Source organism: Monodelphis domestica, chromosome 2 (genome assembly GCF_027887165.1).
Source record: "Monodelphis domestica isolate mMonDom1 chromosome 2, mMonDom1.pri, whole genome shotgun sequence".
NCBI classification, from domain to species: Eukaryota; Metazoa; Chordata; class Mammalia; order Didelphimorphia; family Didelphidae; genus Monodelphis; species Monodelphis domestica.
The window spans coordinates 415,200,570-415,224,637 of record NC_077228.1 but is presented as its reverse complement, the minus strand read 5'-3'; the positions used below and the strand labels follow the sequence as shown (position 1 = coordinate 415,224,637).

Sequence of the window (24,068 nt, the reverse complement as noted above, 5' to 3'; positions counted from 1 at the left end):
CCAGGGTGAAAAGCGAACTGACTCTGGGGCTGGGGCTTGGGGGTAGTGAAGCCACTCTAGATGTCAGGATTTCTAGTCTTGTACGGTTTCTCGGCTTCTCTCCAGTTTTCTTAGAAAACTATAAAGCGAGAGAAACTGTTAAGCCCAGAAGCTGCTGAATATCTCTGAGCCACCCCCCAGGAGGTCAATTTAAAATACGTTAAATTATATTAACACTTCCATTTCGCGTAGCACCTCTCTCCCTCGTAGTGTCATCCCAGGCTTCAGTCCCTTGGTCCGCCCCCCTCCTCATCTCTCATGGCATGTGTATGTGTGTGTTTCCATGTGTCTCTCTCTTTTTCCATCTCTCTCTCTCCAGCAGTAACAGGGGTGAGTGTCCTGCTCTGGCTCCTGCCTTGACCTGTTGTTGGTTCCTTTGGGGTTTTTTGTTTTGTTTTGTTTTTCAACCACCCTCTTCCTCTTGCTCTCTTCCTCTCTTTGATTTGGTTCCTCACCCACTGGTAAGTCCAACAAACAGTTTTTCAAAGGCGACCTGAGAAGTTGTGAGGTTGGGGGCGGAAGGGGGGTGAACGGGATGTGTGCACTGCCCAAACAGCTCTACGGGGAGATTGACAGTGAATTGCTAAAGTCCTTTCCTTTGTTTTATTTGTATTTAATAATATGCTCCTCAGTGAGGTGCAGGGTGGGGGTAGGGGGAGTCCAATGACCTTCTGCCAAAATTAATAGTAGAAAATTTTACCCTGAAAAAAGAAAAAAAAAGAGTGGAGATAATAGAATTTATACAGGATAAAGTTTTGTAATACTACTTACTTCTTGATTAATGAGATCAATAACTGTTAAGAAAGGAACAATAAAAAATGAACCTTTAAATTTCCCTCAATTAGGTTTCTTCCTGCCATCGTTGGGTTACTTTTAGGAACTGGGGAATCTCTGAGTGTTCATTCACGTGGTATTCTTTTTTATTTTTTAGAAAATTTTTATTTAATTAATGAATTTAGAACATTTTTCCTTGGTGACATGATTCATGTTCTTTCCCTTCCCTCCTCCCACCCCCTTCCATAGCAAATGAGCAATTTCACTAGGTTTTACATCTGTCATTGATCAAGTCACTCAGTATCCTTATTTAATAGCAAATATAATGTGAAAATCCAAAAGGCTTACAATAAATTAACTATGTGGAATTAGAGCAATCTTTACACCTGAAAAGTACAGGGTGGATTCATGTACAAGTTCCATCGGCCCAAACTCCAACCGACTCTGTGTACACAAGCTACCATTTATATTTATTGTTTGTAGAATCTGAGTAAATTTGGGTCTGGTTTCAACCAAAGAGGACCTCTTTAAGGCACAAGGATATGTATATGAGTGTTACCTAATCATATTTTTAATATACAGATTTTAACTGGTTAATTCTTCCCATTTGAAAATTAATTTTAAAAAATAATGTTCTCCTTCCAAAGTTTTCAAGGATGAAGTGTTAACTAAATACCAGACCTCTTTTTAGAAGAGCTTAAAATAACTTCTGGCTGGACAGCAGGTGCCATGTGTCTTTCTGCTGGGTGGTGGGGTGGGGAGAGGCAGAAGCTAAATATAGACAAATGTGTGTACCCTCCGGGGGTCAAATTAAAAATGTCTTTCACCAGCGCTTTATAAAATTGATTGTGGGAAGGTTGGCTAGACAGAAATGGTGTAAAGATACTTTTTGTCAGTATTTTCCTGATACTGGCAGGTTGTATTATTACATTCTTTGCCTTGGAGGAAGGAGGAGAAAGGGACCTTTCTACAGTAAAGAACATTTTCTGTTTCTTGTCAAGATCTTGGCATTGAATACGCTGGTGAGAGGAAGGGTAAGAGAGCCTGTATCTAACTATCTCATACAACAACTATACTTAGATTATTCCACTTGACATATTGTCATTAGCAACCACTAAGAAGCCAAACGGGGGTCTTTTTTGTAAGAGAGTAACCGACTTTATTGTTTATTCAACTTAAAAATGGATCAATTGGCGTTGACAGAGCTGATGTCAACAGGGGCCTAAATGCTGAATTAGGTTAAAGTTACTATAATTTAATAAAGTGTATATAGAAGGTGCCAGTTTTATTTAATCTGCAGTATTTGACAAGAGCAGGTTGAGAAAATTGTGCACTCCCAGGCTTAACAGGGCTGATCTCTGCCCAAAGATTCAAATAATAATAACAATAGCTAATGTTCATGTAAAATTTTATGAGTTATAAAGTTCTTTTACATTATTTGATCCCATAGCAACCACATAAGGTTGGTACTTAATACTATTAGAATAATTGTTAATATAACAAATATTATTATCATTTATTACTAATCCCTTTCTAAAGATCCAGAAACTGAGACTCAGTGGTTAAATGACTTTCCTCTGTTCACACAGTTAGTAAAAATCAGCGACAGAAAGCCAGGACTTGAATCTGCTGTCAGGAATAGAACTTGGGTGACTCCTGACTACAAACTTGGCATTTTTTCCCTTAAACCACTGCCCTCTCAAGTTTCTAGTTGTTGGATAGAATATAAAACAATAACTCTCTTTGTTTCTAAAATCTACTTAAATTGAGGATTCCAATGTGTTTCCAAAGAGCATGATGGGTAGTTCTTCTTGTTCTTTGTAAGAAAAGCAAGTTCTTTAAAACAACTGTGTTTAATGCACCTGTTGTATCAGAGTCAATTGCCTTATTTAATATTCACTCAAATGCATCAATAAAAACATCATTGCAGATGGTCCTTCCAATGATACAAAAGACAAATGATCTATGCCTGCTTGTCCATTGAAATTCTTGGCTATGTTCTCCCAAGTTTGCCTTTGTGCTTAAGACCTTCTTCACTTTCTCCTCAGATCACAAGAACCCCAGGGGAGCACACAAGGTGCCAGCTATTCCTTGACTCACCACATGACCAGAACATGGCTTTCTTTCTATCATACATTTTTATGACATCTTTTATTCCAGTTTTTCTTTGTACTTCTTTATGTCCTATGTGTTGCAACCTGTACACACCCAGATGTACATATATACATATATATATACATACATACCCATGTGCCTCTCCATTGTCCCCTCAGTGATATTTATTTTTAATTCTTCAGAGACTAGTGTTCTATGGTTTGCTACCATGTAACCTGGGTAGAATATTGGCATTGAACAAATTGTACTAAATTTCTGGGGAAAGTTTTAGAGTAATTATAAAAATGAATAACATACAAATAGGTTTTGTGTTATATAATACATGTATAACCCAGTCAAATTGTTTGTCAGCTCTGGAAGGGAAGAGGGAAAAGGGGAAGGAGACAACATGAATCATGTAACCATGGAAAAAATAAAAATAACTAAAACTCAAAATCAAAGCTAAAGTTTTAGAGTACGTAAGGGAGCATCACAATTTCCCAATGAAGATACAGCCAATTCTCCTATTTAATTCAAATTGTGACTTCTTATTCCTTTGTACTGCCTATGTATGTATGGGGGGGTGGGGAGGCAGAGATAGACCCACATACTGGTGGGTGAGCTCTATACTTTCTCCATCTAACTATGTCTTGCTCAGAAATTCAAATGAATCGGTGGTCTTGTCAATTTGAAACTTCCCTCCAGTGATACAGATTTCAATCCATCCATGCTTTCCGAACCCATGTGAGACTCTTACAATATATTTCCCAAAAGCTTAGAACAGAGGGTTTACTGGAAACTGGAAGCCTACCTCACCTTCTCCCAACATTATAAGGTACCCATGGAACACTTTGGATGTCAGTTTGTCATATCTCAGTCTCGTTAAGTGCCCAACCCATCTTCTCTTCCAATCCATCATACAATTCCTTTGTGATTTCCTACATTTCTGTTCTTGTTCATAGTCACCATGTGTTTTTCTCTATTGTTCTTTAAGCAAGTCATGTTTTTAACTCTTTGCAGGCAATGGTATTCCATTCTTACTGCTATAGCCAGTAGAATGTTAATACTGAAAAAACCGAGGCTTTATTTTCATGGGAGGCTTAAAGTCATTAAAAGAGCTCTATATTTTCTCAAAAGCAATCCAGCTTTCTCTCCTCTTCAACTTTGAACCTCTAGTCCCAGCTTGTCCATTCATACTCTCTATCCCAGATACTCTCTCTCTCCCTCTCTGTTCTCTCTCTCTCTCTCTCTGTTCTGTCTCTCTCTCTCTCTCTCTCTCTCTCTCTCTCTCTCTCTCTCTCTCTCTCTCTCTCTGTTCTCTCTCTCTCTCTCTCTCTCTCTTTCTCTCTCTCTCTCTCCCACTCTCTCTCTCTCTGTTCTCTCTCTCTCTCTCTCTCTCTCTCTCTCTCTCTCTCTCTCTGTTCTCTCTCTCTCTCTCTCTCTCTCTCTCTCTCTCTCTCTCTCTCTCTCTCTCTCTCTCTGCCCCTCTCTCTCTGTCTATCTGTCTGTCTGTCTCTTGGATAAGTTTTATAAGTTGTCTATCCAAATGCATGTTGAAATCTGCACAATAAATTTTCTTTATCCACTTGTTCTTTCCTGCATTAAATGAACAAGCTAAACTCTTTTGAGTGATTACAGATTCCTTCCAGGAGTTTCTGCAATGTTATGGGGCTTAATGAAATCATCACAATGTCATTTGCAAAAAGGAGTGTCTGGAAAACCACATCATCCACAGAGAATCTCTTTTCCCAGAGCTCTGTGCTCAGTCTCGGCTATCACAGGGATGACTATCCTTGGAGAGCATACAACACTCCTTATTTGATGCCTCAACTGATGTTTCTTATTATTGTCGTTGTGCTCTACTGTAGAGTATTTCTTATAATAGCCTACTTGTTCTCTATCTCATTAGAAGGCCCTTGCAGATGATTCTCATAAATTTTTTATATTGATGGGGAAATAACCACATAGGGCAGCAGTTGTTGCTATTCTCTCATTCATTTTGGTGAGAGGTGGAGCACTGATAAATTTTGAGATCTTTCCCCCTTACCTTTGGTACTTCATCCTCTCTCAGATACTTTGTGACTCAGTCATATTTCCACAATTTTGCCCCTTCCACCACACAACTTCTCCATGTATGTTTGGCCTAACCTAGTGGCTTTTTTTTGTCTTTGTTTTTAGTGCTACTTTTATCTCTTTTGTAAGCATACTTAGGGCTGACAGAAGAATTAAGATATAGTAGCTTTACCATCCCTAGTGGTTAAAAAAAGGTTCTATATACAGTGTATAAATCCTTACAGATCTTTTTAAATATATAAAGATTTAAATTTTTAAAAATATTTGCTGTCCTCCTCTCTTGGGAGGATTTTGTTTAATTGTTTCTCTCATGAAGTTTCTTTAAACTAGTTTTATCCTCTACTGCTTCTTTCTGGGTTATGATGTGATATTATTCATCTTACATTATCCTTTTATATAAGATTTTACAAATAAATTGTTTTCGAAAAAGGTGTTACTTATGTCTGCCATTGATCTATATTTAGTAATTAAGTCCCTTGTTATAGCAATGGATTTATATTGACTAAACTTTTGTACAGAATCATTATGACCTGTCTGTCTTTCAATCAATTAATCTATAAATATTTATTAAGTGCCTAGTATGTGTCAGACACTGTGCTAAAGGCTGGAGATATAAAAAAGAGACAAAAAATAGTCCCTGCCCTCAAGGAACTTACACTCTAATTTCTCTCAATCATAGTCCATTTTCATTATTAATATCTGATTGAGGTGAGATTTTGGTTTTAAATGCTCATAACATCTTTTTCTCATTTATATTCTTTCTTCTATCTTTGCATTAATGTTCTCCTTTGTTCTAAAAAATAGGAGTTCTGACCCATTCCTTAAAGAATGAATCCTATAACCAAACACAATGCATATGGCTGTGGTTTCTGCTGCCTGGAAGGCAGAGGTTGGCAAATTGCTTGAGTTCAAAAGCTCTAAACTGCTTTATGGCTAAAGCCAATCAAGTGTCCTCACTAAATCTGACACCAACATGGTGAGCCTCAGTGAAGAGAGAGCCCTTAGATTTCCTAAGGAAGAGCAAATGGGCCCAGATCACAAAACTGAACAGATTAAAGCTCCTTGTTCCAAACAGCCTTGTGAATAGCGGCTGCATTTTCAGCCTGAATGAGAGAAATATCCAGTCTTAAATATATATATATATATATATATATATATATATATATATATATATATATATACACATATATAAAGATATATGTGTATCCTCCACCAATAAATGATGCATTTCTCCCTATTACAATATAATAAATTTATTTTTTTGTGATGTTATTCAGTATTCAGTATGACTAGGCCCTTCTAATAATTTTCTTAAAGAAACTATTCATTGAGACAGCAAGGTGGTTCAATGAAAAGGGAGCCAGGTCAGGAGATAGGAGATTTGGGGTTCAGACATTTCCTAGCTGTGTGACTTTGGGCAAGTCACTTACCCCTCAAGGCTTAACCCTTAACACTCTTCTGCCCAATACATGCTCTTAATTCTAAGATGGAAGAAAACGGTTTAAAAAAAGAAAACTATTCATGATATATAGACAGGAGACTTCTGTATAGCATAAAAAATTCTGGCTTCTCTTATACTTCCTGCTCAATATCTTCTATTATGTTTCTTGTTCTCATCTATTTCACCTTTGAACTGAGGTATTAAAGTTTGTTCATTTATTTGTTTGTCTAACTAAACCTGTGATTATACTGGCATAGGGAACTCCCAAAGAGGAAAGTCCTTCTATAAATGCAGTTTGGCATCTCCTTTGCAACTTAGAGTCTTAGAGGGTTGCCTGGTTCAGGAAGAGTTTAAATGACTTCCCCAGGATCACAGAACTAGTACGTAACAAAGGTCAATCTGGACTCTGAGACCAGCTCTTTATATATTATGCCATACTTTCTCAGCAAGGTATCTGTAGATTTAAACTGAATTTAATCTTTATTCTTTATAGAATTTCTCTACCTCCATCTTCTGCAACAGATGTTAGTACAAAAATTATGATTATTTTCTTGATAATCTTTTCTTAAAATTTTCCCCAATATAAGCTGGCAAAACATTTCCTGAAATTATGTTTCTTGTTCATAATAAAAAATTTTTTGCTAACTGTTTGGGTTCTCCAAGGAGGATCTATGAGCCATCTTTCTGTTGGTTGAAATTTTCTTCTCAGTTTGGCTTAATTTATAGCAAGAACATCAAGATTGATATCAATTTTTGTCCACTTGGTCACTGGAAAAGGATATCACATTTAGGATATCAACAGCTAAGTTAAAGTTTATATAGTCTAAAACTATGTGATTCTTAGCATCTTTCTCCACTCTACCACCATCTCTGCAGAAGCAGAAGAGGGCTGTGTGAGGCCAAGGCCATTTTGTATTTGTCTTTATCTTTGTTTCATGGGTTGCCACAGTCAAAGAATGAATCACGAAGGGGCCAGTCTACTTACTGGTCCTGCACTTCTCCATACCTGGCTAGGCTAGTCCTCTGAAAGCAGGCTTTGTTTATTGCCAGGATTGTACTTCAAGCCTTTCCAGCCTGGTTGAACTTGCCAGAGCTTGAGTTCTGCTGGCATAGACTTCAGAAACCAAGGATTGTTTCCACACCACAATGAGTCATTGTAATAGGACTTTGTGAAGGTTGCTCAGCGCAGGAATGCATTTTTATTATCTAAGGATCAATGCTGAAGCTATGATCCACATTGTAAGTTGGCAAAGGATCTTTCTTATATATGAGTAGTCCTGTATCAATCCAAATTCCACGTTTTCTCTGTTAGATCAGAAGAATATCTGGTAACTTCATCATGGTATAATTGAAAGAGACCCAGATATGGAGCCAGAGCACTTATGCTAAAACCCTAGCACTATTGTCTATTACCTGTGAGATCCTAGATTAAGATTACTTCATCCCTATGGAGATCATTTTTCTCATCTCTAAAATGAAGGAGTTGGACTAGATGATCTCTGCGGTCATTTCTGACTCTAGATTCCAAGACAAACTGACCTATGAACTGTTACAGGAATTCAGGATCTGTTAAGCTCCCTTGGGAAGCAGTGAAAGCCTTGTCAGCTGAGACCTTCAAGAGAAGTCTTGATGATCATGGGGTATTTTATAGAGGTGGGCCTTTCAGGTATGAGTTGGTTTAGTTGACCTTTGAAGTCAATGCAAACAGCTTTGTACAAAGTATTTGCAGATAAATTGAAGAGCAACAAAAACAATGCACTAGCATTAAGAAGGATCTGGAAAGACCTCCTGCAGAAGGTCAGACTTTAGCTGAGACTTAGAGGAAGCCAGGAAATAAAGATTAGGAAGTGGAGAATTCTGCTGATAAAAATGCAGTCAGGAAATAAAGTATCTTATTCAAGTAACAATAAGGAAGACAGTGTCACCAGGTAGCAGAGGACCTGGTGGGGTATAAGGTATAAGAAGATTGGAAAGAGGTAAGGAAGCAAGTTATGAAGACCTTTGAATGCCCAGAAGAAGATCCAGTTGAAGGTGATAAAGAGCCACTGTAGTTTATTGAACAGGTAGATGACACGGCCATTCCTAAACTTCAAGATGACCATTTTGGTAGCTGAGTGGACAAAAGACTGGATTGAATAGAGGAAAAGCAGTAATTCAGGTATGAGGTGAAGAAATCTATTTACTAGGGTGATAACAATTTCAGAGGAGAAAGGGGGGCTTACATGAGTGATGTTACAAACGGAGAATTGAAATTCAAGGGAGAATTGACTTCAAAACAAACTGAAAATAGGGCCAGAGAGAGAGGGGGAGAATGATATGAAAGTTGAGGATAACACATTGGTTATGACCATGGGACAATGGAAGGATCATGGGCCCTCCATAGTAATAGAAAAATTAGGGGATTACCACTTCTGCCTCGGAACCAATATACAGTATTGATTCTAAGACAGAAGGTAAGAGTTTAAAAAAAAATTTTTTTAAAAGAAAGAAAAGTTAGGGGAGGAAGGGATGATTGTGGGAAAAAGATGAGTTACTTTTAAACATTATTTTTTAGTCTAAATATTTTTAATTTTTCTGCTTTCTTTTTTTTAATTACATGTAGAAACAATTTTTTATAATTGCTTTCTGACATTTTATGATTCAGATTCTGTCTCTTCCTCCCCTCCTTCCTAAGTCAGTAAATGGTCTGTTATAGGTTATATCAGTACTTAAAGAATGAATGTTTACATATTCCTCATGCCATGACAGAAGATAAATATCACACATACCATAAAAAAACTCATGAAGGAAATAAAGTGAGAGATGACATACTTTGAGATTCCAACAATTCCTTCTTTGATTTTGAATAACATTTTTTATAATGAGTCCTTGATGTTATTTTTAAACTTTGTTTTGTTGATAATAGTTTAGTCCTCCACATTTGATCATCATATAATATTTCTATTATTACATATACTGTTCTCCTGATTCTGCTCACTTGACTTTGCATCAGTTCCTATTAAGTCTTTCCAGATTTTTCTGGACTCATCCTGTTCATCATTTCTTATGGTACAATAGTATTCCATTACAACCATATGCCAGAATTTGTTCATCCATTCCCCAGCTGATGGACACCCCCTCATTTTTCAGTTCTTTACCATTACAAAGAGAGCTGCTATAAATAATTTTATGCAAGTAGACCCTTTTTCTTTATCTCTAATCTCTTTGGGACACAAGCCCAGGAGTGATATTGCTGGTGTACCCTTTGGGCATGGTTATATTAGTTCATCGTTTATAACTGTGTATTAATGACCCACTATTCTCACATCCCCTACAATATTTATCATTTTCCTTTTTGGTCATATTAGCCAATCAGATAGAATCTCAGAGTTGTTTTAATTTGCATTTCTCTAATCAAAGGTGATTTAGAGCATTTTTTCATGACTATATATAGTTTTAACTTCTTCATCTGAGAATTGCCAGTTTATATCCTTTGACCATTTATCATTTGTGGAATGCTTTATATTCTTATAAATTCGACTCAATTATATATTTGAGAAATGAGGCCTTTGTCAGAAATACTTGCTATAAAAATTTTCTCCCAATTTGTATTTTTCCTTTCTAATTTTGATTGCATTGATTTTGTTTGTGCAAAACCTTTTAAATTTGATGTAATAAAAATTATCTTTTTTTTTTGCTGTGTTCTCTATTTTTTTTTGGTCATAAATTCTTGCATTATCCCTATGTCTGACAGGTAAACATTTCTATTCCCCTAATATGTTCATGGAATCACTCTTTATTTCTAGATCAAATAACCATTTTGACTTTGTCTTCAGGTTTTATACATGTTGAGGTAAAAACAACATTCATGTCCAATATGCAGTTGGAGAAATTCAAGACTGGAGATGAGGAAAGAGGTTAGGGCTAGATAAATAGATTTTGAATCATCAGCATAAAAATGAAAATCAATTTCGTGATAGCTGATGAAACCCCTAAGTGAAATGGTATACAGAGCCCAGAATAAATCCCTTTTATTTCCATAACCTTGGGATTCTAATATGGGATGCAGCTAACTCAAGTCTGATTTCACTTTAAAATAATGCTCCATAATCCAATGAAAAGTTTCTTTTAAAGATAAGGAGATAGATGTGGAGTCAGCAAACCTTGAGCTTCAACCCTTCCTCAGACATTTTATGAACTTATTCTCTCTGAGCCTTGGTTTCTTTATTGTAAAATGAGATGATGGACTTGATAAGCCTTTTTTTTTTTTTAAACTTTGCCTTCCATCTTAGAATCAATACTGTGTATTGGTTCCAAGGCAGAAAAGCAATAGGGATAGGCAATGGGGGTCAAGTGACCTGTCCAGGGTCACAGAGATAGGAAATATCTGAAGTCAAATTTGAACCCAGGACTTCTCATCTCAATCCACTAAGCCACCTAGCTTCCCCCATTGATAAATTTTAAAGCTCCTTCCAGCTTTAAATCTATAATTCTATGATTATTAAGCAGTCATACCTCTAAAAATCAAGATGGATTGTTGTCTCAAACCAACTCTCCTCAACATACTTAAACTTAAGTAACATGTTCAGACACTGAATGTTAGTTAGTGGTAGTCTCTTGGTGTCTGAGAATGACAATTGCGTTTTCATCTATGGTGTACCCTCATGTGGCTTTGAAGTCCAAAGACTGAGGTGCAAAATACTGTGTTGGTTCCAGGGCATAAGAGTGCATAATTATGCCATGGAGTTAAATACCCTCAATCATACAGTGCCTCCTCTCCTCTGTTTTCTTTTCAATAAAGAAAGCAAAAGCCTTAGAAAAATCTCAGAGTTGAAAAGGGCTTCTTCAGCTTTCTAATACATCTGAAAAAGAATCTCTATTCCAACATACCTGAAAAATCATTATCTAGCCTTTCTTAAAGGGGAACCCACCATTCCCTGAGGCAATCCATTTCACTTTGGGAGAGCTTTAATTGTTAGGAACCTTTTTCTGACATCAAGCCTATATTTTTATCTTTATAACTTCTATCCACTGTTCTTGATTCTGCCTTCTGGGTCCACACAGAACAGGTAAATTCCTTCCTCATGACAGCCTTTCAAATATTTGAAGACAGATATTATGTCCTTCTGGACTTTCCTCTTCTCTAGGCTAAATATCTTCAGTTCCTACATCCAATGTTTTCAAGGAATAGACTTGAATCCTTTCACTGTCCTGTTGCCCAGTAATGAATACAATATCTCAGATGAACAGGGCAGAGTACAATGAGTCTACCATTGGAAGTTATGCTTTTTTTTTTTGAGGCTTTTCCTGACCTGCCTAGAGCTCTTTTAACAATATCATAGAGGACTATTTTGATTGGTATTTATGACCAAACTCTGAGATTTATTATTCTATTTCTAAATATTATACTTTCCAATAGTGATCATTTAAAAATATAGGCAAGGAGAAGGTTAACTCTCAAGAAAATTATAATTTTAGTTTCAATTTTTGATGTTTAATATTACAAATGAAAAATTTTCATTGTGATTTATTTATTTTTTTTAAACATTATTTTATTTGGTCGTTTTCATACATTATTCACTGGAAACAAAGATCATTTTCTTTTCCTCCCCCCCCTTTCCCTCTCCCATAGCCGACGCATGATTCCACTGGTTTTTCATTGTGATTTAAATAAAATTCACACAATATGAAAACATATATCATATTTTCTATTCTTATAGAGTTGTTCTCCCAAGTTCTGACCCTATACTGTACTAGATAAGAAAATGGGAACCTGAAAGTAAAACTGTTCTGACTGATCAACTCTGAGTCAAATGTCAGATGTGAACATGGGAAAAAAAATAGATTGTAATTATGCTTTCGGTCTCCATAATAGAGAATTGTACTTACCCTTCTCTATTCCCTGCCCCCAAAGTGTGGGGAGAAATAAATCAAGTGAGAATAGAGGGAAAAGGAAAGGAAGGTGGAAAACCGTGTTGATAGAGAGCCGTTACAAGGAAAACGGCTATGAAAAACATTCTTTTCATTCCAGTTCTAATAACAGAAGTTTATGAATATGAGTCCTATTGAGACAATAGACCTGTAATAGCCATCTGTTTTGGATATGTGTGATAAACCCATTAAAAGTCAGCCTTGTTCTCTCTATCCCATTCATGTACAATTGGAAGAATTACATTAAATCTCATTCTGTTTGCCACTAGACCAAGCATGGAGAGTAACCAGCACGTGGATCTGTCTGCTGAACAGGAGTCACCCCCTTCTTCAGAGAGCAGCATTTCATTGCTACCTCATCAGAATGGCCTGGACAAACAGCCAGAGCAACATCCTGAGCCCAATTCTCAGGTACCTGAGAAAGAAGCAAGCGCTGCCCCCGAAAGCATTGGGAGTGATATTTCCGAAGAGCTCAGTCGGCAGCTGGAAGACATCATAAAGACCTATGGGTCTGCCTCCAGCTTAGTAGGGAAGGAGAGTGGAGGGAGAGATAAAGAGAAGTCTGAGAAGGCAGAATCCTTCAACCATGACGAAGGGGACTATGAAGATGCAAATGATGACAGCGAGAAAGAGCCAGGAGCTGCTGGAGAAGCCCCCACGTCTGCAATCAGGGAGCCCAACAACAAGGAACAAAAACTGGAAAAGAAAATCCTAAAAGGACTAGGCAAGTAATGATGTAACTAACAAGTAGCCTTTCTCGAAATAAGTTCTCGTCATGAGTACTAATAATCATAATAACTTCTATAGAGCACTTTAAGGTTTGCAAAGCACTTTACATAGATAATCTCATTGAATCCACCTAGCAACCCTGAGAGGTAGATGCTACCATTCCAATCCCCATTTTTCAGATGGACATGAGTTGAAGAGAGGTTAAGCGATTTGCCCAGGATCATATAGTTAGTAAGTGTGCAAGACCAGAATCGAATTCAGTTTTTATTGATACCTAGTCTAGTACTCTATCCACCGTACCACTTCTTCCTTAGGTCTTGGCAAGACTCATCTAGGTAAAGTCATTTGTCAAAGTTTGTATCTACACCAAAAATCCAATTCATTTAAACTTTTTTGTTCAGTTACTTCAGTGACATCTTATTTTTCGTGACCCCACTAAAGGTTTTCTTGGCAAAGATACTGGATAGGTCTGCCATTTCCTTCTCCAGCTCATTTTACAAATGAGGAAACTGAGGCAAACAGGGTTAAGTGACTTATATAAGGTCACACAGTAAGTATCTGAGGCCAGATTTGAACTTGGGAAGATGAGTCTTCCTGATTTTAGGGTCAGCACTGTGCCATCTGGCTGCCTTGAGAAACATTAACATCTACTAAGAATAGGTAATACCTTGTGCTAGACTGGGTATTTAGAGGCAAAAGCAAGACTGTCTCTGTTCTCAAGGAATTTATATATTACCGATGGGTGGGGGAGAATACAATACGAACAGAAATAAGCAAGTACAAATTTTAGAAAAATTAATTGTGTAAAATAATTTTAGCCATTAGAGAGAGCTGAGGAGTAGAGATCAGGAAAGACTTCACATAGGAGAGAGTGGGCTTTGAAGGAACATAATTATCCTGTGAGACAGCAAAGGGATTTCTTTCAAGACAGTCAAGATACCAGCATGGACATGAGGAATTAGAGGGCAAGAACAGTATATACAGGGAGCAACTAAAAAGCCAGTCTGACTAGAACAGAGATTGAGGAAAGGGAAGTAATTTGAAATGGGACTGGAAAGGTCAACATGACATACTACGTAATATAAAGGATTTTGAATGTCAGGCTAAGGAGTTTATATTTTGTTCCAGAAGCAATCAAGAGCTATGAGGGTTTTTTTGAGTATAGAGGAGAGGTGGCACGATCAGACCTGTGTTTTAGGAATTTCAGTGTGACAGATACTTGGGGGATATACTGGACAAAGAAGAGTCTGGAGTTAAAAAGAACAATTTTAACTTGTAATTGCAATTGCCATAGTCCAGGTGAGATGGGGTGAAGGTTTAGACTAGAGCAGAGGAGTCTCTGGGGACAGAGAGCGGGGGATGAGTATAAGAGATGCTGTAGAGGCAGTTTTAGATAAATGGAATAAAAGAAAGAGAAGAGTCAAGCATAACCTATGGTGGCAGACTCTGAGTGATTTGGAAGTATGGTGATACTCTAAATAAAAACAGACAGAGATCATTATGAACTCAGAGGAATCAATATGTTCTAGAGGAAAGAGTACTACATTTGGAGTCAAAACCAGAGTTCAAATCCTGATTCTACTATAATTATGGAACTTTAGATGATTTGTTTGCCCTCTCACACTCTTATTTTTCCCAACAGTCAAATGAATGCATTGAATTGTATGGTCTCTAAAGGATTCTTTCTGCTCTAAGTCCCATGATCCAATTTTGAGAAGATTTAGAGAAGGAATTAAGACTTGAGCTGAGTCAAAGAGAATAAGATTGGATGAGGTGGTTAGGAGGGAAGGGGTGATATTCCAAGCAAGAATCCATAAAGGGCCAGAGGCAGGAATGTACATGCTATGTTGGGACACTGGAAGGAGATGGTCTGACTACATGAAAGGATTCATAATGAAAATGTAGGTGATAACATTTTATCCACCCAGAGGACCTTGCAAATGAATTTGAATTTTATAGACAATGGTTTGCATTGGGTATTTCTGGGCAGAGAAATGAGCTAATGATGATACTGTTTTAAGAAGATAAATTTGGCAGTAATGTAGAATTGAATAAGCATTCTATAAGCTCCTTAAGGTCAGAGATTGATTGCAGTGTCTTGCCTAATCAAAAATTGTTGAATGAATGACTCCGTGGCAGAATTATTATAATAGAGATGCTAAAGGGGAAATGTCACCTATAAAGGTCCCCAGTTCTCTCTAATATATAATAAGCCTTCAATTGACTCTGGGGTTCCTTCTTCTGCAAAATTAGTTTGTAGGCTATTACAATAATCTGGACATGTATTAATATAGGAGAAGAGCAAAACTGATCATTTGTAGGAAAATTATTTTCTCATGCATTCATTTACATTAATATCAACAAAGAAAAGGAGCTTAATCATACAATTATTATTTTAAAGTGGACATTTCAAATATATTCATCTTATAATTAATTTTGACATTTTCAAAAATGGAACCTAGAGATAGCAGAACACAATTGGGTGACAGAATTCTACATTTTATGAGGTGTTTAATCCTGTCATTCAATGACAGTCTCAAAGCACACTATAATAAATATTAGTTTTTATCAATTAAGATGTGTGTGAATGTGAGTGTGAATGTGTGTTTGTGTGTGTGCCAGCAGAAGAACTTTAGGATCAGAAAGGATGGAATAAAAAAGAAACAGAAGGTTGGGATACCCAGAAACTATTAACTTTCCAACAATAATAGTGGCACTCCAAGCAAGCCACTTAAATCTAATGGCTTCACTTTGTTTGCTGATCCATTGAGATCCAGAAGCAGAAGTTAGATAAGTTGAAAAGGAATTCTGCACTGTCATGGAACATCACCATGAGGTTGACATCACTACCAGTTGACAGTTCAAAAAAGGCTAAATAACTTATTGAAGTAACAGTGCCCACTGCCACAGCACAGTTGAGCCATCCCATATAAGAGATTAGGATTAAAATAACTGAGATAAGACCTAAAAAAATTCAGCAGATTCAAAAGTTGAGGGTAAAATTCAAGATCCTTTTGGTGAGACTGACAAAGACTCAAAAAACACTTTAGCAGTTTGTCACCCCAAGAAGGACTTCACAGCTGCTTTGTCCTTTCTCCCCCACTCTCTAAGCAAACCAGAATAGTAAGTTCTTTGCTATCTATGCCTGCCATTTTTAAAAGGATGCACCAGATATAAAGGGAAAAAACGAACATTGCAAAACCATAGACCATCAACAAAACTCCAGCCTAGAGGAATGACTTCAGTTTTCTCTAACTTGGGAAATGGGAACTTTGATATTAAATCTCCAAAATTCTGGTCTCAAGATTTTACTATATTGACTTTTGCAAAGAAAGTTAGAAAGAAGTGTGGTGGGAGTGGATAAAAAGGAGGAGGAAGAGAAAGGGAAAGAACGATGACTGGTTCTCAGTTCAATAATTCTTTCTTCCTGCTCATTTTTATTGTTCATCTTTACCAAAGTCTTCCACTTTCCAATTTGTCAGAATGATATTTTTTTTTTAAACCCTTACCTTCCATCTTGGAGTCAATACTGTGTATTGGCTCCAAGGCAGAAGAGTGGTAAGGGCTAGGCAATGGGAGTTAAGTGACTTGCCCAGGGTCACACAGCTGGGAAGTGTCTGAGGCCAGATTCAAACCCAGGACCTCCCATCTCTAGGCCTGACTCTCAATCCACTGAGCTACTCAGCTGCCCCCTGTCAGAATGATTTATAAGGGGAAAGTACATCTAGCTCCATTTTGACACATCCCTAAGGAAAGGTATTGTGAATGAGGAAAACCTGGGAAAAACTGGTGCTCACATAATACCGGATAGGTGTCCAGTCCCTGACACGTATCCAGTATTATGTGAGCACCAGTGGACAGCTAGGTGACTCAGTGGTTAGTGTACTTGCTGGACCTGTAATCAGGAAGACCTGAGTTCAAATCAGGCATCATACACTTACTAGCTGTGAGACTCTGGGCAAGTCATTTAACTCTCTTTGACTCAGTTTCTCATCTGTAAAATGAGGTAGAGAAGGAAACATCCATCCACTCTAGCATCTTTGCCAAGAAAATACCAAAAAGGGGTCAAGAAGACTCAGTAAAGGTTGGAAAAAAACCAACCCTAAACTAAAAACAATAATAGTTGTGATTCAAAACCGATAAATGTGTACTTTGTAACCTCTAAAAGCAGGTAGTATAAGGACACCTTCCTCCACCACCCCTTCCTAAACCCTCTTCAGACTTGCAAATAGGTTCAATATTTACTTATTTATCTACTACTCTCAGGACCTACTATTTATTTCTAGCTTTGCCAAACAGACTGAGAAGCATCAGAATAAAAATAAAAGTTCACATCTGCATAGAGGGTTTTCTAAGCGCTTTCCTCCCCATAATCCTTGGAGGTTGGCATGGCAAGTGTTTTATATACTTTTAAAAGGCGAGGAAACTGAGACTCTTTTTATAAAGGGATTAGCCTGAGGTCACACAAGCAAATGCCCAAGCCAGAATTGGAATCTGGATCTCTCTTGTTCTTGTCCTCAAGAAGCTTCCAGTTTAGCTTGAAAAACAAGATTAATACACAACAAACCATAGCAAACACTATAAATAGTACATAATTACTAAATTGTACAATACCAATTTTAAGCCCTCTAGGGGATCAGAGGAGAGAGAGATCAGTGAAACCTAATCTGGACTAGTCAGGAAAAGTTTCATGGGGGGAGGAAGGACTTGAACCATCTGGAACAATCTTACTGTTTCCCTCATTCCCTCAACAAGTCATATTCATTATTATGTAGTCTATAGAGTGGAAAATACAATAAATAGTCTTAGTCTCAAATGTCATAATGCCCCTTATATCCAGTTTTTAAAAATAGCGGAGATGTTTTTGTTTGTTTCTTCTCCTCTCCACTCTATTCAAAACTAGACTTTTCAAGATTTTTAATATTTTTTCTTTGTAGTTCCAACCACTTAATTACCTAGAGCAACAAGCACAACAAACATGTAAGCACTCACTCTTTTTCCTATTTCACTAACCTAGTAATGAGTCCTGAAGTTGCATCTTCAGCTAAATTTAGTGCCAAAACATATGGTATGGTGAGAAGAGAAGAATCCTGAACTGGAAAGAAGTTCTAGGATTTAATTCAGATTCTGTCACCTACTAGTTGTGTGATTTTGTCACTTTCTTCCTTCTCTTTTCTTTCTTTCTTCCCCTTTTCTTTTTCCTTCCTTCCTTCCTTCCTTCCTTCCTTCCTTCCTTCCTTCCTTCCTTCCTTCCTTCCTTCCTTCCTTCCTTCCTTCCTTCCTTCCTCCCTTCCTTCCTTCCTTTCTTCCTTCCTCCCTTCCTTCCTTCCTTTCTTCCTCCCTCCCTTCCTTCCTTTCTTCCTTCCTCCCTCCCTTCCTTCCTTTCTTCCTCCCTCCCTTCCTTCCTTCCTTTCTTCCTTCCTCCCTCCCTCCCTCCCTCCCTCCCTTCCTTCCTTCCTTCCTTCCTTCCTTCCTTCCTTCCTTCCTTCCTTCCTTCCTTCCTTCCTTCCTTCCTTCCTTCCTTCCTTCCTTCCTTCCTTCCTAGTATCAATTCTGTCTTAGTATCAGAGGAGTGGCAAGGGCTAAGCAATTGGGATTAAGTGACTGGTCCAAGGTCACACAGTTATGAAATGTCTGAGGCCAAATTTGAACCTAGATCCCCCAGACTGCAGAGCTGGTGCTCCACCCACTATGCTACCTAGCTGCCCCTTTGTCACTTCTTTCTGAGACTCAATTTCCTTATACGTGGCATAAAATTAGGCAGTTAGAGAAGGTTGTCTCCAAAATTCTAACTCTTAAAAATTAATTGGATCATAGAATAAAAAACATTATACAGGCATTGTGAGATAGTAAATAGAGAATTGGTTTCAGACTCTAGAAAAACTGAGTTTACCTCTGACATCTATTGCCTGTGTGATCCTGGACAATTTATTTAACTTTTTTTTTTAACCCTTACCTTCTGTCTTAGACAGTACTGTGTTCTAAGGCAGAAGAGCTGTAAGGGCTAGGCAATGGGGGTGAAGTGACTTGCCCAAGGTCACACAGCTAGGAAGTATATGAGGCCAGATTTGAACCTAGGACCTCCTATCGCTAGGCTGGCTCTCAATCCACTGAGCCACCTAGCTTCCCTCTATTTAACTTTTTAATACCCTATTTTCATTATTATTTCTTAACCTCAGATTCTTGAAAAAATTTAAATATATTAAATAAATTAATTAACATATTAATTAAATTATATTTAATTCTTATGACATTATGATATACCATCATAATTATTATATAGTATAATAATTATTATGATAAACAATCACAATATGGTATAATAATTATTATAATATGATTTAAATATAATATTAATTAAAATAATATAAAGTATATTTACTATATGATATATTTCAATATAAATTATTATCTTTGTAATACTATATATTTTATTTTATGCATTCAAAAACATCTGAGGAAGAGTCAACAGACTTCACAATACTGGTAGAGGAACCATGACACAAAAAAGTCCATGACACAGCTCTAAGATTATCAGTTGCAGAGCAGGTATGTGGATAGTTTCCTCATTGAGAGGGAAATCACAGGCATGGTCCAAAATCCAATATAAAGATCATTAATTCAACAAAAACTTATTAAAAAAATTAAAAATATCAAACTATAGGAGACACAAATTCATTCAAATAGAGACCTTAACTACCAATGGCAAAAAGCATAAGTATCAAAGTTCAAGTTTAATGGGAAAATGACAAATTAACTCTAATCATAAAATTCTATAAAATAAATAACTTTTTTTTCAAAGTCACACAGCAAGTTAGTGTCTGTTTATTAAAAGCTTTCCCTAAAATCTAGTGTTTATTTCTTCTTTCTCATTCTATTATTCTGCTTCTCTGAAAAGAATAGCAGGCATGTGGAAGGGGGTTGGGGGATGTGGAAGCTGGGGCTCAGCACCCAGGACACCCCAGTCTTCCGTGGCTCAGCCCCTGCCTCTGAGGTTAGGTCAGGGATCAGGAGGGAAGGCTCCTCAGGATAGAAACTGCTTTCTCCTGGCTCCCAGTCTTTGTGGAACTGGTGACCAGGGTCCATCAGAAATACCAGAGCCCTCCAATTCAGATTTACTGGGGTTTTCTACCTTCAGGGCAATAAATAACTTTTTAAATCAAGTAAAGATCAACACCTCAAAAAGTTTAAAAGAGATGTACAAATTCTTCTAAAACCATTAGTTCATTTTTTTCTCCACTGGTCTTAGAAGGGTTAAAAATATTCACAGTTAAGCATCATAGAATGTCACGAGGATCCTATTCCCATCTAGTCCAGCCCCTTCATTTTACAGGTGGGAAAACTAATGCCCAAAGAGGTAGAGATTTGGAAGGAAAGAAGAGAGAAGCCAATTTATAAGATTTGGTAAAGCTAAATAAAGAGTCCCCAAACTGGTTATGCATAATTATTCTCAGGCTAGAAGTTTAAGCAGCATACAGACCACTTGTGTACAGCTGGTTTGCTCATCTTAATTTAAGATTTTTTTTCTTTGATGTAAAAATAATCTCTTAATATTCCACAGCTCCCTCCGACTACATCTGCGCAGTCCCCACAGCCATATGTGGGCCGTCGTTATTCTGGCCGCGCAGGTGGCTTTGCTCTCTTTTATACTCACTACATAAACTGAACATTTCACAGTATGGGGACCATATGCCCACCACATGCCTTACCAAGACCGAACACAAAAGAGACGCAGATTTCTTTTGAATGACACTTTGGGGAGAATTCAGTTAGTTTTCTCCTTTTAAGCAATTCCCTGCATAAAAGTAGGTTTTTCCCTTTTGTGTCTGTCCCTCTGTTTCCTAAACTACCCTCACTTCCCCTTTGCCATAATTATAGCCTTTCTGGAAAGACAGACAAGTCCCTTTGTCTGATCACCCTAGGCCACAATAATCCCACATAACATCCCAGTGCCAGGGAAACCCGAAGCAGCAGAAACAACACAGACTCTTTTCCCTTAGCAAAGTCACATCCTCTGGGTTTGGGTGGTTGTTGTTCAGGGATCACCAAAGAAGACTTTATTTTTAAAAGATAGAAGGTGTGTCCAGATACTAAGCTTCAAAACCAAGGAAAGATTATAGTTGATATAGAGGAAGGGGGAAAAATACGGCAAGTACTTTAGCCTTTCCCAAGCGCCAAGAGGGAAATTACTGATTTTTGATAACTGTTGCCTCCTGGGAGGTAATACTGTCATCCAATTCAATCCAATCTAACGCATTCCAACAAGCAATAATTTATCTGTTAAGTGCCAGGCAAGTCACCGGAGAGAAAAGGAAGAAAACAACATAGTCTTGGTTTTCAAGGATCTGACATTCTACCAAGGGAACATGGCAAGTAAATAGATAACTATAGAAATGATCAGTTGTGGGGGAAAAGGGAGAAAACACAACTAAAGGAATCAGAGAAAGCTTCCTGTAGGAGAAGACACAAAAGCTGAGCCTTGAAGGGAGCTAGAAATTCTAAGAGAAAGAGATCAGGAAGAATGTTTTCCAGGTACAGGGGACAGCCTAGGCAAAGTCAGAGAGAATGGAATTGGAGCATTGATTTTGGGAAACAATAAGTAAGACAATTTGGCAGGAGAGCAAAGCAATGTGTAATAAGCCTAGAAAGGCAGGGGGTAGCAAAACAAGCATTTATTAAGCACCTACTACCTGCCAGCACTGTGCCAAGCACTTTATAAGTATTATCTCATTTATTTCCCTGTAGAGGGATAGGGAAGGTAAATATATTCTGTTAAAAGGGAGTATAGACAATGAGGAAATATCACTAATCAACATGTATGCACCAAATGGTATAGCATCCAAATTTCTAATGGAGAAACTAGGAGAATTGAAGGAGGAAATAGACAGTAAAACCATATTAGTGGGAGACTTGAACCAACCACTATCAAATTTACATAAATCAAACCAAAAAATAAATAAGAGGTAAAAGAGGTGAATGAAATCTTAGAAAAATTAGAGTTAATAGACACATGGAGAAAAATAAATAGGGACAAAAAGGAATACACTTTCTTTTCAGCACCACATGGCACATTCACAAAAATAGATCATACACTAGGATCATACACTAGGTCACAGAAACATGGCATTCAAATGCAGAAAAGCAGAAATAATAAATGCAACCTTTTCAGATCATAAGGCAATAAAAATATTGATCAGTAAGGGTGCATGGAGAGCCAAATCAAAAATTAATTGGAAATTAAATAATATGATACTCCAAAATCAGTTAGTTAAAGAAGAAATCATAGAAACAATTAATAATTTCATTGAGGAAAATGACAATGGTGAGACATCCTTTCAAACCTTATGGGATGCAGCCAAAGCAGTACTTAGAAGAAAATTCATATCCTTGAGTGCATATATTAACAAATTAGGGAGGGCAGAGATCAATGAATTGGAAATACAAATCCCTGTAGATGCAGTTATTATTCTCATTTTACAGTGGAGGAAACTGAGGCAGACAGAAATTAGGTGGCTTACTCACGTTACACAGCTATTAAGTGTTTGAGACCATATTTGAACTCAGGGGCAGTGTTCTATCCACTGAACAACCTAGCCACCATTTGGTAGGCTAAGAAAGAACCAGTTTATTACTATGACCACTTATTTTATTACAATGGTAAAATATGGGAGCATAGTAAGAGAAGGGATCAGATTGTAGGTTTTAAGAAAGAAGAATATATAGTACCTATTTTCATTTATTTATTTAGAATATTTTTCAGTTACAAGATTCATGTTCTTTCCCTTCCCTCTTCCCTACCTCATCCTGGAACTGACCAGCAAGGTACCTATTTTTCAGCTTTAGTAAATATTTTTCCTGGAGCTGTTGGGTCAGCATTGAGTTACTACACAGCATTAGTGAAGGTTTGAGGATGAAGGGACCTCACAAGGGACCAGTTAGTTCCTTTGTTTTACCCATGAAGGAATTGAGCAAATTTGGGTTGACAAAGGAGAATTTGAATTCAAGTTCTCGGAGAGTACCAGGTGGAAGTTGGATAGATTGCAGCATCAAAAATCAGGAAGGCTCCTCTTCTTTTTTTTTTTAAGTTTATTTATTTAATTAATTGATTTAGAATATTTTTCCATAGTTACATGAGTCATGTTCTTTCACTCCCCTCCTTCCATCCCCCTCCCATAGCCAACAAGTAATTCCACTGGGTTTTACATGTGGAAGATTCCTCTTCTTGAGTCCTAATCTGGTTTTAGACACTTACTAGCTGTGTGACCACAGGCAGGTCACTTAACCCTGTTTGCCTCAGTTTCCTCATCTGTAAAATGGGCTGGAGAAGGAAATGGCAAACTACTCTGGTATTTCTGCCAAGAAATTCACAAAGAATTGGATGACCCAACATCAGCAATAAGACAGTCACAAGGGACATTTTTTTATTGTTCATTTGTTCTTCATTCCAGACCAGTGATATCATGGTAGAGGGAACTCCCTCTGAGGAATTACTACCAATGCAGTTTGACGGCCCTTCTATAATTTATAGTCATTGATATCATTTATTTGCCTAGAACACTGAGAAATTAAGTGACTTAGCTTAGGTCACATGGCAAGTAGGAAAGAAGGAATAAGCATGAATTAAGTCTGTGTTAAACAAGTGTGCCAGGCACTGAGCTAAGCATTTTATAAATTATATCTCATTTCATTCTAATGACAACTCTGGGAGGTAGGGGTTTGTATTCTTCCCATTTTGCAGTTGAGAAAGTGAGGCAAAAAGATTAAGTGAAGTGCCTAAAAATCACACAGCGAGACAGAACTTGAACCCAGGTCTTCCTGCCTCTAAGGATAGATATCTTTCTACTACAATTCTGTTTTTACGGTCATGAAATTATCATTGTTGCTGTTAGCAACAGCTGTCACTGGCAAATCCTAATAATTTGCATTTATATAACACCTTTATGGTTTATGAAGCTCTTCAGATATCTTGTAAATATGAGTTTTGCTGACAAATAGGAACAGTGTAAGA

General features: G+C 37.3%; 1 protein-coding gene across 3 annotated transcripts in view; it reads left to right on the top strand.

The window, feature by feature from the left end:
* Positions 1-268: 268 nt before the first annotated feature.
* TXLNB (taxilin beta) overlaps positions 269-24,068 on the top strand; it is a 71,282-nt gene continuing 47,482 nt past the window's right edge. The window contains exons 1-2 of one of the 3 annotated variants that reach the window (XM_056818880.1): positions 269-369; positions 12,601-13,055. In XM_056818880.1, coding sequence (XP_056674858.1) covers positions 12,608-13,055 — 448 coding nt within the window. In that variant the 5' untranslated portion in view covers positions 269-369; positions 12,601-12,607. Of the gene's footprint in view, positions 501-1,630; positions 1,848-12,600; positions 13,056-24,068 lie in introns of those variants that run through there. The other 2 variants (XM_056818879.1, XM_056818881.1) reach the window with 2 other exon arrangements.